Genomic DNA, 14,940 nt, shown 5'->3' on the forward strand with positions numbered 1-14,940 from the left:
ATGACCATCTTTCCATGTAAACAAAATTCCTTACATAACCCAAAATAAGATAACTGTTTGAAATATACACGTGAACGTGTATTTATAGTCATCGACCTCGCTTCTGTGTTTTACCGCTAGGGACAAATCACTTTTTGGGAAGAAAAGTACTTGCCAAAACAAAAGATCAATCTTCAGAAACAATACCAAACAATCCAACAAACAAAGAAACTCGTTCCTTCTCCGTACAAATTATGAAACGTCGTCAGAGTCAAAAGCACAAGTGCTCGACAACCATTGAGCAATATCGGCATAACTATAGTCCCAATAGGGATTATCGATTGATCCACGGACAAATTGATAGTATTGCTATATCTATTTCGAAAGCATATTGTTATGCGTGGGTGCTTGGCGAAAGCGTCTTTGTCTACACCTATGTAAAAATGTATTCATTTATGAGTTGATAGACAATAGTTATTAAATTGTTGATTGAATAGGTACGGAGCCCCTTAACCTATGGAGAGACGTTGGCTCTCTGTGTGTATTCTACCGTCTTTATAATGAGGAGTGCTCTGAGGAATGTTTCCAACTGGTGCCACCGTCTCGTTTCCACCATCGTATCTCCCGCCAAATGAGTAGAGTCCATCCCCACATCTTAGATGCCTAGCATTGTAAGACCACGCGGGCATCTCGTTCGTTCCTTTCTCGATCGAAGATGTGGAATGATCTTCCTCTTGAAGTACTTCCTTTGCGCTATGACATGGGGTTCTTCAAAAAGTTTGTTTACAGTACTTTATTTGGGTACTGCTTTTGCAAATGTCCATGGGCGACGATGACAACCTCCCATCAAGTGGCTCGTCTGCTAGTTTACCTCCTTCTTTACATAAAAAAAATTGACATAGGCCGGAGGAATGTGTGGATATTTCATAATGTCTTGACAGCTTACGTTTATATTATTATACAAGATATATGTATCTACCTAAGTATTGAATACTCACCGATTAGGTACAGTCAACAGCGCGCAAAGGGTTAACTGTCGACTGTTGTTATCATAAGTGGTATATGATAGTGTTGATTTTAAATCCTTAATTGAAATTTGAGTATTATCGTAAGAGACTAGTATAGGTTTCTATTTATACACGACTTTTCTGATTGTCTGCATGAACAGGTAGAATCACCGACAGAAACTAATGAAAGTCGAGACTTAGGGTCGTATTCCAGAACTCTACTCAATGCTCAAGTCAGGACTTGAGCAGACTTGAGTATGATTTCAAGAACTGGAAATACGACCCTAATGGCAAAGACTTGAGTATGATTTTCAGTGCTCACTGCAATACTCAAGTCCTGACTTGAGCATTGAATAGAGTTCGGAAACGACCCTTAGGTTCCAATTCGAGTACTTAGGTTTTCGCGATTGTTACACATAGAAAATGAAACTATTTTTTCGGATCTAAATGACGTATATTTATTATGATTATTCATACAAAGATCGAATACATAGAAAAACATTTTCATCATCCATGGTCATCAACCACTTTTGTCTAATATTAAAGCAAACCACCCTATTTTTCGTTATAATTACAAAATGTATTTATTAAATTTACAAAGAACTTTTTATTTACGATACATAACGTTTTACAAATTAGTTTTCTATTGTTTTAACAATATACATTTTTATTAAATTAAACGTTTGTTTGAAAAAATTAACAAATATGTATAAATACATGATTTGGATCCAAAAAAATAGTTTGATATTTCCCACTAGGTTACTTTTTTTCAACAAAGTATTTTGAACAATTGCATTCCTATTTGACATTATGGCGCTCCGTACATTGACTTACAATTATATGGACGTCGGGTCCGCGCTAAAAAGTGTCCGAACTTACAGGGCGTTAAAATCGTATACAGAGCGTCATTCACGCTCTAGTCTTCGTTTGTTCGACTGACAGCGAAGCAAGCAAAATTAGACAGTACTACAGTACTACAACAGTAGATGACATTACAATTTAAATTCAACGTTTTAGCTTTTTCATATTCCTTGACATGTCACTACATTTAAATAGGTTGACTTGGGACATTTTTTTCGTGGTTTTTGTATTAGACCCGTCGTCCATTTATTTGTAAGTCAATGGCTCCGTAACACTATAAATACTGTCTATTTTACCATTCTCATTTGTATAATTAATCGAAAATGCATTTGACAAAAAGTTATAATTTACAGTATAATTTATAATGTAATGAGCTACGATATCTATGTACTAGTTAGTAATGAGCCTTATTTTGTCAGATGTGTATGCTCAGTTGTATTACGTGTGATTGACATCGTAAAACTAAATGCGGCATTGATTGAGAAGTTGTTTAACTACCGTCATATTAGATTGACGTGTTTTGATTGACAATTGAACATAAATGGTTCAGTGGTTTCCGCATAGCATTCTTCAGGGTGCAGTCCGAACATAGATTTCGTCATCGAAATAACAGATAATAAAAAGCACATTTCAGGTCGTTTCACGAGTAGCTAAATGATAGTTACATGGGCGATGAAATTTTGAGATTCTGATAAATTTTCTTTTTATTACAAAAATCAGTATGACAATTTACTGACAATATTACAGCACGATAGGCCACGTCTAAAGGTAAACATTATTTCAAAATACTTCGTTGAAAATTGTAACTTGGGTCATTTACATGGTGTTAAAATGTCTATACTTAAACAAAAACTTTCATAGATTTCTCACAGATACGGCGATACGGCAAAAAAACAAAGCACAAGAAGCAGGTAAAAAGAATTCGTAAAGTATGCTGGTTCGTTCCGTAGTTTTGGAAGAGTGTCAGGGACGACTTGCTGAAGACGCAGGTTCGATCCCGCCGGAGCACAGGCTTTTCTTGGTGTTCGATCTTTGTTTAATGATTATAACAAACTAGTAGAGTAGTTTCACAAATAAATAATTGACTGTCATGGTAGTAAAACATTGTAATATTCAATAAACTTATTTCTATAACTGAACCCATTAGCTCACTGAGACAAATCAGACTTGAAGATATAATTCATTATTTCGCACATAAAATCAATATATATGTACGGTAGTACATAGATAACGTTTGTTTATAATGCACAAGTAAAGTACATTATCAATACATTACAATCTAGTCAAATACCAGACTAATAAGTAATTTACATTTCACTTATGTAATCTAATAAATAAAAAAATATTCGTTTATAAGTGGACAATTAAGTATCATGTATAAATAAAAATAATCACATTATTCGCTATAAGGCTTTAAGGCTGAGGCTTACCCATTTCTGCCGCCAAGTCCAAGCCAATGTCAGCATTACTGTGTTCCGGTTTTAAAGCGTAAGGGTGCTGTTAAATTTACAGGCACATGAGACTTGTCAAGTTACGTGTCAGGGTGACGGGCGCAGTGGCTTTATTTCTTAGATTTTTGCCATTCAAAGATAATGGAATGAAACTGAATCTTTTAGAAATATGACAGTGTGGAATAAAAAGAAAGGGAACACGCTTCAGTGAAACCATATAATGAACAATTGTAATTAGGCAGTTACCAAAGAGACTAAGAGTCGTATTCTAGAACTCTACTCAATGCTCAAGTCAGGATTTGAGTATGGTTTAAAGCACTCGAAATCATACTCAAGTCCCTGCCATTAGGGTCGTATTTCCAGTGCTTGTGTTTCCAGTGCAATCCTGACTTGAGCATTGAGTGGAGTTCTAGAATACGACCCTAAGACAAAAATCATTCCTTCAATTGCAACACTGAACAACGAAATTACTTGAAAATAATTGTACGCTGTGACCGCAAGTAAAATGCTTTACTCCTTCTGCTTTAAGAAAGTTACTCTTAACGTTCTCTGAGTGGCACTGCAACTGTTATGGACAAGGCGTGTGGCTTACCATCAGGCGCACGACTTGTTCGTCCCGTCACTTGATATTATATTAAAATAAATAAGGTCCATTCAGTATTTGTTTTTTTTAAATTTTCAAATTGTTTTTCTTAATTTCACAATTTTGAGTTACGACGGCATTTGGTGTCATGTGCGACTTCATTCTTTATCCCCAGCCGAACTAGTATTGGGACATAACTCGTTTAGTATATATGAATAATACCAATAATGAAAGTGAGAGACTACTATCCTGATGTCAATCATACATTTCTATAGGTCACGCGCGACGCCACACATAGCCGGCTGGGTGAATATAATTATATTCAAAGTGACACGTCTAAAGCAATGTATGTAGATAATTTTCGGATGTGATCTGTAGTCCAATTATACAGAACCGTTGACTTTATTAAACTATTTTTGCGCCCTCTTAAATGATTTCTAAAGTTTTACATCCATTAAAATCGACGCTTAACAATTTAAGGCTCAATTCACACAGGCGTAGAGTCGAAGCGTCGCGACGCGTTACGTTTTTCGCCTGTAGCATATTCATCTCTATTTTCCCATTATTATTATATTATTATTATATTATATTAGAATCGTGCGACTTGGTTAAAGTCGAGTGGTTGCGCGCGTCGCCGTGCGTACCTTGCGCATAGTAAGACGTCAGACGCCGACCACACTGTGATCTGGGCGCGCTAATGCGACGAGACCCTTCGACTCTGCGCCAGTGTGAGTTGAGTCTAAGGCTGAGATTTATATGAGATTAGACAAAACAAAATGGCGAGCAAGCAAGTTTTTGGTATGCCAAAAAGGATTTACGATATGAAAAAGTTCGAGAAAGTACCAATGGATGATAGTAGAATAACGACATAAATTTATAGAAGGAGGTGTATTTGAACCAGTCATACGATACCTACAGAGATTGCAAGTCAAGAGTACAAAAAATAGCGAGGAGTCTCTGATGGAGCACATTTGTAGCAGTAGAGATCCTTCGGAAAGAGGGCGGTTAGGGAACCTTGCCTTACCTATTTTTGAAGCCAAGCGTTGAGCATTATATGTTGCAGGTGACTTTACAGGCACTTGGGACTTGAAAAGTCCTTTCCTTGGCAGTGCCCTTCACATCTTTACGATATAAAGCTCTGAGCGACACTGGAACTGTTATGTACAGACCTGTCGCTTACCGCCAGGAACACAACTTGTTTGTCCCGTCACTTGGTATTATAATAATTGTAATTTTTTTATTTTAAAAAAACCGACTTCGAAAGTTCATGAAATTACATCTACACACATCAAAAAAAGTCTAGGGATCAAGTGAATATTTTTGAAATAAAAATTATTTAAGCAATATTTACCAAATCCAGTCTTCCAGGACGACTTCTTACTTTAATGCTTATGTTTTATTTAACCGCTTACCCCTATATTTAATTAAAATAAACTAAAATTGATGTTTTTGCAAATTGTGGGAAAAAACTCAAATTAACGGCGTCAATTAAATGACAAAAAAAATGGCGAAAATGATGATTTTGCTCATTTTTATTGTAAAGATAAGAAAATTAATAATCTGTATTTCCACCATTAACACGAATCACATAATTACAGACCCTACCCTTAGATGTGGAATATTTTCTTCAAATTGAAATGTGACCAATACTGAGGTACCCTCTTTACAACAAAAAAGAATCATCGAAATCATTTAACAAATGCAGAAGTAATCGCGTGGCATATATACAAAAACAATTTAGCCGAATCGAGAACCTCCTTTTTTTCAACCTTTAGAATAAGATGCATCTTACCACTGTTCGGACACGTGTGTCAACCCACAACCTATACGAAACCACGTTTAACCTTTCGTTAAATAACGGCCGCCGTACTTTTCTACATCGAGGGAATAAAAAGGGCATAACTTTTCAAACTCTCTCGTTTTCAAAAATGTAACTAATCGGTCACAACGGTAAATATTTGCCAACAACAGGATTCAATTATAGCTCTTCCTGTAAAAGCCACTTTCACTGCTCCGTCGTGTTAGCACCCGCTCTCAAATTGACTAATAACAATAAAATACTGTTACATTGTTTTTGGTGCTCTGTAAAAACAGGATATACAACACTTTGATGTATACCGCCGATCGACTTTCGAAGCCTTATAGACACTTCCAATTTTAAAACAAATAATCTATCTAACCATAATAATATATTATATAACAAATTAATATTTATTTCGAAGCCAGTTTTGACTCGTGAGTTCCAGTCGTAAAAAAAGATCATTAATTAAATAATTATGTTCTAACGAACATAAAATGTTCAGTTTAGACATCGCACATTTATTTTCTAAAGCTTGACAAATTATATTTGTCAATCTTGTGCAATTAGGGGACTAATTTATTAATAGAAAGAGAAATTCCTTCGATTCGGTTGGATACGAACCGAATCATAGGTTCGTTCCGTAGCACACTTGGGATAGCGTCAGACACGGTATACTGAAGGCGCTGGTTCGAATCCAGCCAGATAGAAGGATTTTTTTTAGTGTTCCAATCTTTGTGTTGATAATTATAACAAATCAGTGGCGTCATTTTCCAAAACAAAATGTAGTAAAACATTGGTATATTAATATTAGGTTATAATTAAAACGTTAAACACACAAACAGAACCACTAATTTCAACTGACTACACAAACTGATGTCAGTGGTTGCAATTTGCTCACCATCCGTAGAACAAAGACCTATGTGCAAAACAGTCAGGACATTGTACATTTCGTTCGCTTCTTAGCTGTGGATATCAGATCGACTGTTGTTCGATTTTATATTTCCGAAATGAAATACGATATAAAAATTCTGAAAACACCTATAGACAGATCCTATTTTGAGTAACGAGATTATGTATTTATCTTATTTTCGCTATATAATCATATCGGACTCTGTTCGTCGGACGAGTCGATTTCGGGTCTACAAGTTACCTGTTAGCGCTCAGTTTGTGAAATGTATTTGGGAATTTTGATGATATTATTTATTTCCCTAATATTTCTTTATCGTAAGTGCATCGGAATATTTCATAATTCGGAATATTTGTACGCAGAGTCATAGACCTACTTGACATATTTCTTTTATTACTTGTTTGCTTTTTATTTTTATTTTGTCTGCGTATAAACTGAAGTATTTAGGTTATAGATTTTTATTTCTAGTCGACTCCTTGAAATTCCTTCATTTTACAAAATTACCTCTAACCGAAAAGTGTTTTCATGTTCCAGGACAGTATGTCAGAGCTTCGCGAGCTCTGCTACCCCGGTACGGACGTCATAATGTTGTGCTTCTCTGTGGTGCGACCGGAAACATTTCGATCGGCTGCCGAACGGTGGACCAAAGCTGTGGCGAAGATCAACGCTCCCCTTATCCTCGTCGGCACGCAGAGTGATTTGGCGCTTGATCCTCGAGTGTTGCAAACGCTAAGAGTAAGTTATTTTACTTATCCTGCACCTCATCATTCATGACAGTGACTTGTGGTTACTTGTCTGCACTGAAGTCTTTTTATGCGTAAGTTGATGAGGATGCTTTAAAATTAGAGTTAAACAGGACCATGGAGTATACAACCAGAAATAGAGACGAAATGTCATTTAATTTGTTTGAAAATTATTCTGCCATATCATAACTGTGACAACTGCGCTCCGATTGGCCAGCCCGAGTTCGAAACAATAGACGGATGTCGTCAATGGGTGTCGTCAACTGTTTCATTTCAAAAAGAAATGAAACATTTGACGACACCCATTGATATACTGGACAAAAATTGCAAAATTACATATTTAATATTTAATTACCGATGAAATGTGATTCCGTTTGTTTTGGAATTAGATGTTTTGCTGTTTTTCCCACACCACCGAATAGAACAGCACGGCATTGTTAGAGATATTATCTTTACAATAAATACAGAATATTTTTTGAAATATACGGAGACGTACACACAGGTCAGTAGTTGGCCTGTCTATGTTTCAGTGCAAACGGTAGTTGACATTTAAGAGAGCTGTATCGCTAATGTGTTACCAGGAATATATGGCCCTTATTTCGTCTCTATTTCTGTATACTTACTCAATGAACAGGACGCATAATCGCTAGATCTGAAGAACGAAGTGTCGAGAAACAGTTCATTCACGAGTTTTGACTGCGCGCGCACTCGTGGTTTAAAAATTTCGAACTAATACGGCAGATTATTAAAGTAAAAAAATAAAAACGAAAAAAATCAAATAACTTTCTAACGAATGAACTTACAGCGTTGCTGATAACTTTAAAATGTGTGTTATTTATGTTTTTTTAAATTTAGGTCAAAAAACAAAATTAGGGTTTATAACACACACTGAGCTGCTTGTAATCAATTCATTAACAATAGACAACAGTCACGCCAATCGTGAAGGCTTTTTCTTCAACGGCAATTAAATACCTGTCAGAATATAACTTATCTTTGTCTCTAAAGGCGTATCGTTTACCACCAGGCGCAAGCCGTGTTAGTCCCGTCACTTGTCCAAAAAAAATAATTGTGGTCGCTTCTACAAAATATGTATGCCGTAAAACGTTATAGATAAATTATAATTTTATACTTTTCAGAGCCGTGGCGAACACCCAGTAACAGAAACAGAAGCGACAGCCCTTGCAAGTAAGATAAACGCGGTGTATGTAGAAACGTCGTCCAAAACAAGAAAACAACTGAAGGACGCGTTCGACGCCGCTATTCTCGCTGGCCTACCAGTCATACAGAACAAGAAATCATTATGGAAAAAACTGTTTTGTATTAGTTAGGATTTTGATATGAAAACTTAACTTAGCTTTAAAACAGCTTCAATGGACTCAAGGAATTGAGTGATAGCGACGTCACAAAAGTAGCTGTAGGTCTGTCATAGATTTGTGATGCAAATATCGGACAGGACTACCGAAATCTACTTCGGAAGGGTTGTATTACATTCTGACAGACAAACCCACCCTAAGTAATTGACCTCTATATAGTAGCGCATGAGATTGCAATCTGATTTCGTAAGTGGTTTGACCATTGTTTAGGTACAATATAAGAAAATATTTTTCGGAAAGTTGGCACGTATTCTGAAAAATTTCTTTTTTGTAATGAATTTATAATAATGATGTATTACGTCTTTTTTTAAGAATTCCTGTGGTTCTATTGATGGTTATTTATTAAAATTTAAAAATACTACTTTTTCACCTCACTAGCTCGGAAAGAATTTCTTTCTCATTACAAATCTGCGCGCAAAAATGTTTTTTTTACGCTAGCGTGGAAAAGGTTTTTGAAATTCGAACTTGACGATGGACTGTGGTGCACCTATTTCTTTCGATGAAAAAAAGTAATGACACATTCAACTACGCGATTTGTCGTACATTACTAAAATTTATGCATTGACTTACAATTATATGGACGTCGGGTCCGCGCTAAAAAGTGTCCGCACTTGTAAGGCGCTAAAATCGTATACAGAGCGCGACACTCCGCTTTAGTCTTCATTTGTTCTACTGACAGCGCGATACTGCGATGACATTACGATTTAAATTTCGAATAGGTTGACTTGGGACATTTTTTTCGTGGTTTTTGTATTAGACCCGTCGTCCATTTATTTGTAAGTCAATGAATTTATGTAATATAAATCCGTTGGTATATTTCATTCTTATTATTGTCGACATTAAATTAACAGCGATAACTAATCTCACACACACATAGTTCAACTGTTCTTTCATCTACCATTTTTCTCGTTATAGTGAGGTGAATAGTGGTGTGTTTCACTCGGCAGCAAAGTTGTTTTGCGTCTCGTGACTTGAAACCCTCGCTACGCTCAGGATTCTATTTTTGAGCCACGAGTGAAGCGAGTACACCTTCGCTTGCTCATGTTTCAATACAAGCACTTACCACAAACAACAACTTTGCAGCCTTGAATAACAAATAACTATTCCGGAGCTACTGGAAGCCGTGTACATACAGGCTGAAGAAATATTATATATTCAGACATTTCAAATGTATAAATCTCCCGCCCAATGTGATATACTTCACAACACGTGCCTCATGGTTTGAACGATGATTTTTATTACCTATAAGTGTGGAAAGGAATATTTTGCGATGGAGAGAGTTACGATGGTAACACTAGCAGTTCAAATAGAAAATAAATATTTTGTTGAACCTAAATAATTACGTGAAGTTATCGAAAAGTTACTTATTCTAATATTGTAAGTGTATTTTTGAATTTGTACAGTTACTAATAGTTATTACATAGTCGTTTAATGGTACGCACAGTCACGCATTATAGTATACAAATTTATGTAGCTATGCTTCCCCAGTATTATAAAAACACTGACACAAGAACGATTACCATATTCAATCTTACATCGCCTGTTTAAAGGTAAAACCACGTAAGTGATATTTTCCACAAAAAGTCTTTATTTAGCTGTAGCTATGCTATGGTAAGAAAATCACTATCTTTCTGCAACTCAATAACAAAAAGCTATAAACTTAATAAGAGTTTTATCTGCAGAAAGATGGCGAATTTCTGACAACTGCTATATAATTTGGAGATTTTTCGTGGAAAATGTCATTATGTGGTTTTACCTTTAAGCAAACGATATGCAGTTTTTAAAACTGGGACACTGTATACATTGGCTTTTGACTGTGCGTACAGTTATCGTAAACTAAATGTATGTATATAAGGTGTCTGCGTATATTAATATACTGTTTTGATACTCAACATGAACTGATAATTATATTTTATTACAACAATAACTGAGTATTCTTACTGACCTATTTACCTTCTTAAATAGTAAAATTATGAAATAATAACTCTTTGCTGCAATGCCCCAGAACCCAATCTTGATACGTAAATGGGTGGATATAAAAATCTTACAATGGTCTAATATCTTTCTTTAAGAAGAGATCTATACTCGAGCATGTACGGGTTTTAAACACTACAATTAATATAATTTTGGTGAATTTTTACGGCCGATTTTTTGTCTTCCTCTCCTTATCTTCTGATTCGGTACCACGCAGTATGTTTTTTTTAACATTAATTTTAACAGTTGTTGTCAATTCATTGTTCATTCCCTAATTATATTCTTCCTTCATCGGGAGGTATAGGTACGTCTAATAACCCTCTTCCCCTTTCGGTCATTGCGTCTACATTCCAAAAAAAAACTTAAGTTCTTTAAATATAAAATCGCAGGAATAGTGCAAACCAGACTAGAAATAACTAAAATAATCTCATATCGGGTTCTTAGGTTTTCGCAATTGTTACACAGGAAATGAAACTGTTTTTCCGGATTTAACTCGCGAACCGACAGACCAACCGTCACCAGATAGACACAGAGTTAACCGTGACCATGGAACCTGTAAAGGGCCCGAAACGTCGTCGGTTTGTTTGAAAAAACAAATATACGCGATTTAAATCCGGAAAAACAGTTTCATTTCCTATAAAATAATCTCAGTACAGAGTACTAAAAAACCGACCTCAAAAGTACGTGGAATTACATCCATTTGCCAAGTTTTATTAAAATGTCCCCTAGTTCGCCACTATACAGGACTTGACACAGGAGATAATAAAAATCGGTTCTAACTACTCAAAATATATTGAGAGAAAAACGCCTTGAAGATGAGAATAGCAAAACCAACCATTAAAATAATTGCTCCTTAAGTAAATAAGCGTGATCAGCCACCCTTAGGGTCGTATTCTAGAACTCTACTCAACGCTCAAGTCAGGATTTGAGTATGGTTTATAGCACTCGAAATCATACTCAAGTCACTTCCATTAGGGTCGTATTTCCAGTACTTGAAATCATACTCAGATCCTGACTTGAGCAGGACCTATGGAGGTACCCTCTTTCCAACAAAAAAATCATGAAAATCGGTTTACAAATACCGGACTTATCGCGTAACATACATACAAAAAAAAATATACAGTCCAATTGAGAAGCTCCTCCTTTTTTGAAGTTGGTTAAAAAATAAACAAAACGACTTCTAAAAATATTAGTAGATGAAGCTAAAGGTCCCGAATGAAGCCACCCTAATAATCAGAACTTGTTTGGCATAACTATCTAAGTTCAATCAAAATCAGTTAAAATACTCACGAAAAATATCCTTTTTTTTTCTAATTTTTTTCTTCTAATCTTCTTTTTCTAATCTTTTTTTGAAAGCATATTTGTTATTTAATTTACTACTTACTACTACAATATTTATCGCACGTTGAAACCAATAACGTTATTAATCGAAAATCTCAACTTCCGGGAAATGGCCATTCAAGTTTCTGAAGTAGGTAAGTTTAGATTCGAAATACCTCCTCTAAAACGTCTTCAAAACCTTTGATTTATTCAAATCTGCCCCGATGGTTACTTTACAAAATAACAAACATTTTTAATGCGTAAAAACACTCAATGATTGCAAGTTAGCAATAAAACAATCCATACGACACGCAAAGTTCACCGTTCACCAAAATTCTTCCAGTATTATTCTTACAACTATTTTTGAGAATGTTTACTTTTCGACGCGGAAAATTTTTCCGAAAATATTTCTAAATAATTGGAAAAAAAGCATTGACTGAATGATTGAAAGACTCATATTATGTTCTACGTTTCAAACACCTTTTGAAGTTTTATTACGTGAATTACAAAAAATTAAATAGTATAGGTAGCTAAAAGCAAGTTAGAGAAAACGAGATTTAAAATATATGGACAAAAATGGAAATTTTCCATTTATATATATATTAATCCACATATATATATATATTAATCTAAATCTAAAAGGAAGAATATCTTTTTGGAAATTAAAAAAATGTATTTTGCAAATAAGTTTTTGACAAATGGATATTTTTTCATGACCCAACATTAGTCTAGTCTACGTGAAGCGTAATCGTCGTCTGACAGCTGTCATTTTGACAACAGAAAGCAGCCGGTCGATTGCGCGCGGACGCGGTAAAATAACCAAACGGCGAAATGAGATGGTTTTTCTGAAGAGTATATTATTTTATTGAATGCAAAAGAATACATTTGAGTTGTTCAAACATGGCTGAAGAAAATCATTACAGCGATATCAATATATCGGACGTCGTTGAAGATACGGAGCACTATATTGATTCGGAACAAGCCAACACAGAAATTATGGAATTTGATACCGAAACACACACAGAAATGGATTCAGAGGTAATAAATAGTGAGGAACAGAATGTTGGGGAGAAGAAACCTCACAACCAAACGCCCAAAAGTGAGACCGTAAAGAGTACACGCCTCCCAATAGCGAGGATACGAAACATCATGAAAATGGATCCTGACGTAAATATTGTACATCAGGACGCGGTGTTTTTAGTGACTAAAGCTACAGTAAGTTTGTCTTTTAATTAACACTTAAAAAGTTATGCTATAGTCAATTTATTTTGCAAATTTTCAATTTCTGTTTCAATTTAATATAACAGTCATTCGACTATAAGACTGTAGCTATTATTTGATGTAAAATTAAATCAATTTAAAGTTTTTACCATTAGAGCAATAGAGGCTCTAATTATAATTAGTACCTATTGAAGTAAAGTAAAAATCTACTAAGATCTTTTTTTGAGAAATATATGGGTTGGTTTTGTAACAATGGTAGTCATGTATCTAAAAAATGTCTATTCACTCTAGTTAGATCGTAGGTTCTCCTCACAGCGAAGTCTATCACCGAAATTCACTAGTCAAATTCTGAGTAATAAATTGTGTCTTCCTTAACCCTTCACGCATTCTAGACACATCCAGTGTCCCTAAAGCTTTGGATTATAACTTAAAATTTTTTTAAAGTAATGGATGAAAACATACAAGCTGGTTACAGATACTGTATGCCTTTAGGATGCTAGTATTTTTTCTTTTTAATCATATCAATAGTATACACTATAATTCTTGCCACAATGGCAAAACGTGAAAAAATGTGAAAGGTACGAGTTAAAGCAGAATCATCGATTGCATTGTTTGAGCTATAACATTTAGAAAAGAAGAAAACACCAGTCTTATATTTTATCATAAGTATCATGCATGACAGTTTTAATTTAATAGTAACTTGTGGATAATGATGTTGATTGTTCGCGTTCTATGTTAAAGAACTTCACAAAACTGTACAATTGTTTGTTATCCCTGAAAAATTAATATTAAGGTGATACAAATATAGATGTTTAATAATTTTTGATTGATTTTGCCTGTGCTATCTATCGCTTGCCTCAACAATGAGGTAAATACCACAGGTAAATCTGCACAATATTGGAGAATATTAAAAACTTTGAAGTTAGATAGATAGACTAATACTATGATGGTGAAAGGTACAGATTAAATACAGCAAAACATGTGATTTTTGTCATAGAACATTTAATAGGCACTTACTGGGTGTATGCCAAACTTAAGAACTGTTTTGTCCAGAACATGCTCACAAAAAGTTTGTCTCATTTTGAGTTAAGTAGGTATATTTTAGTTGTTTTTCCCAATATTCTAACGATAGTTGTATTGACATGTAGAAATTTAAATTTTATGTTTACCAATATAGCATAATTTTGAATTTTACATATTTTGAGTTACAACATTATTGTAATAGCAGTGTGATATAGTAAAATATTTACTTATTGAACCTTAGAGGTGATCCACACAAAGCAACATATTGTTTTACAGTTTGATACTGTTTAAATTTGAGGACACACTTTTCTTTCAGCAATATTTGTTTTTATTTCAGGAAATGTTCCTAGAAACAATGGCAAAGGAGATCTTCTCATATCTGCCCAAGAACAAAAAGACTATCAACAAGAAAGAACTGGATTTAGTTATTAATAAAGTAGATTGTTTGTGCTTTTTAGAGGGTGCTATGGACTTCTAAATAAAAGGTTTATTTAAATTATATTGAAAATGGTAGGAGTTATTGTCAATTTAGGCAACACCAGTTTTCCCTGAAACCCCATTTACACATCATGACTGTGTATGTTGGAATGCCACTATTTGTGCCAGTTGAAGATCGAATGATAAATGGAATGATGTTGTCCGAGATCTATTTCGTAGTTTCTGACTTTTAAATAATGCAATTAATTAACCTTTTTGA

At 34.7% G+C, this 14,940-nt stretch overlaps 2 protein-coding genes across 2 annotated transcripts in view; both read left to right on the plus strand.

The window, feature by feature from the left end:
• LOC113236527 overlaps positions 1 to 9,033 on the plus strand; it is a 64,752-nt gene extending 55,719 nt beyond the window's left edge. Inside the window, exons 3-4 of the mRNA XM_026472642.1 lie at positions 7,124 to 7,324; positions 8,469 to 9,033. Coding sequence (XP_026328427.1) covers positions 7,124 to 7,324; positions 8,469 to 8,660 — 393 coding nt within the window. The 3' untranslated portion in view covers positions 8,661 to 9,033. The remainder of the gene's footprint in view (positions 1 to 7,123; positions 7,325 to 8,468) is intronic.
• A 3,715-nt stretch (positions 9,034 to 12,748) lies between these two features.
• Positions 12,749 to 14,923, plus strand: LOC113236400 (DNA polymerase epsilon subunit 4). The gene is made up of 2 exons (XM_026472436.1): positions 12,749 to 13,214; positions 14,581 to 14,923. The coding sequence occupies exons 1-2, from the start codon at positions 12,900 to 12,902 to the stop codon at positions 14,719 to 14,721; spliced, it is 456 nt and encodes a 151-aa protein (XP_026328221.1). The 5' UTR covers positions 12,749 to 12,899; the 3' UTR covers positions 14,722 to 14,923.
• Positions 14,924 to 14,940: the final 17 nt, after the last annotated feature.

Source organism: Hyposmocoma kahamanoa, unplaced genomic scaffold (assembly GCF_003589595.1).
Source record: "Hyposmocoma kahamanoa isolate Upper Pololo Valley unplaced genomic scaffold, ASM358959v1 92, whole genome shotgun sequence".
NCBI lineage: Eukaryota > Metazoa > Arthropoda > Insecta > Lepidoptera > Cosmopterigidae > Hyposmocoma > Hyposmocoma kahamanoa.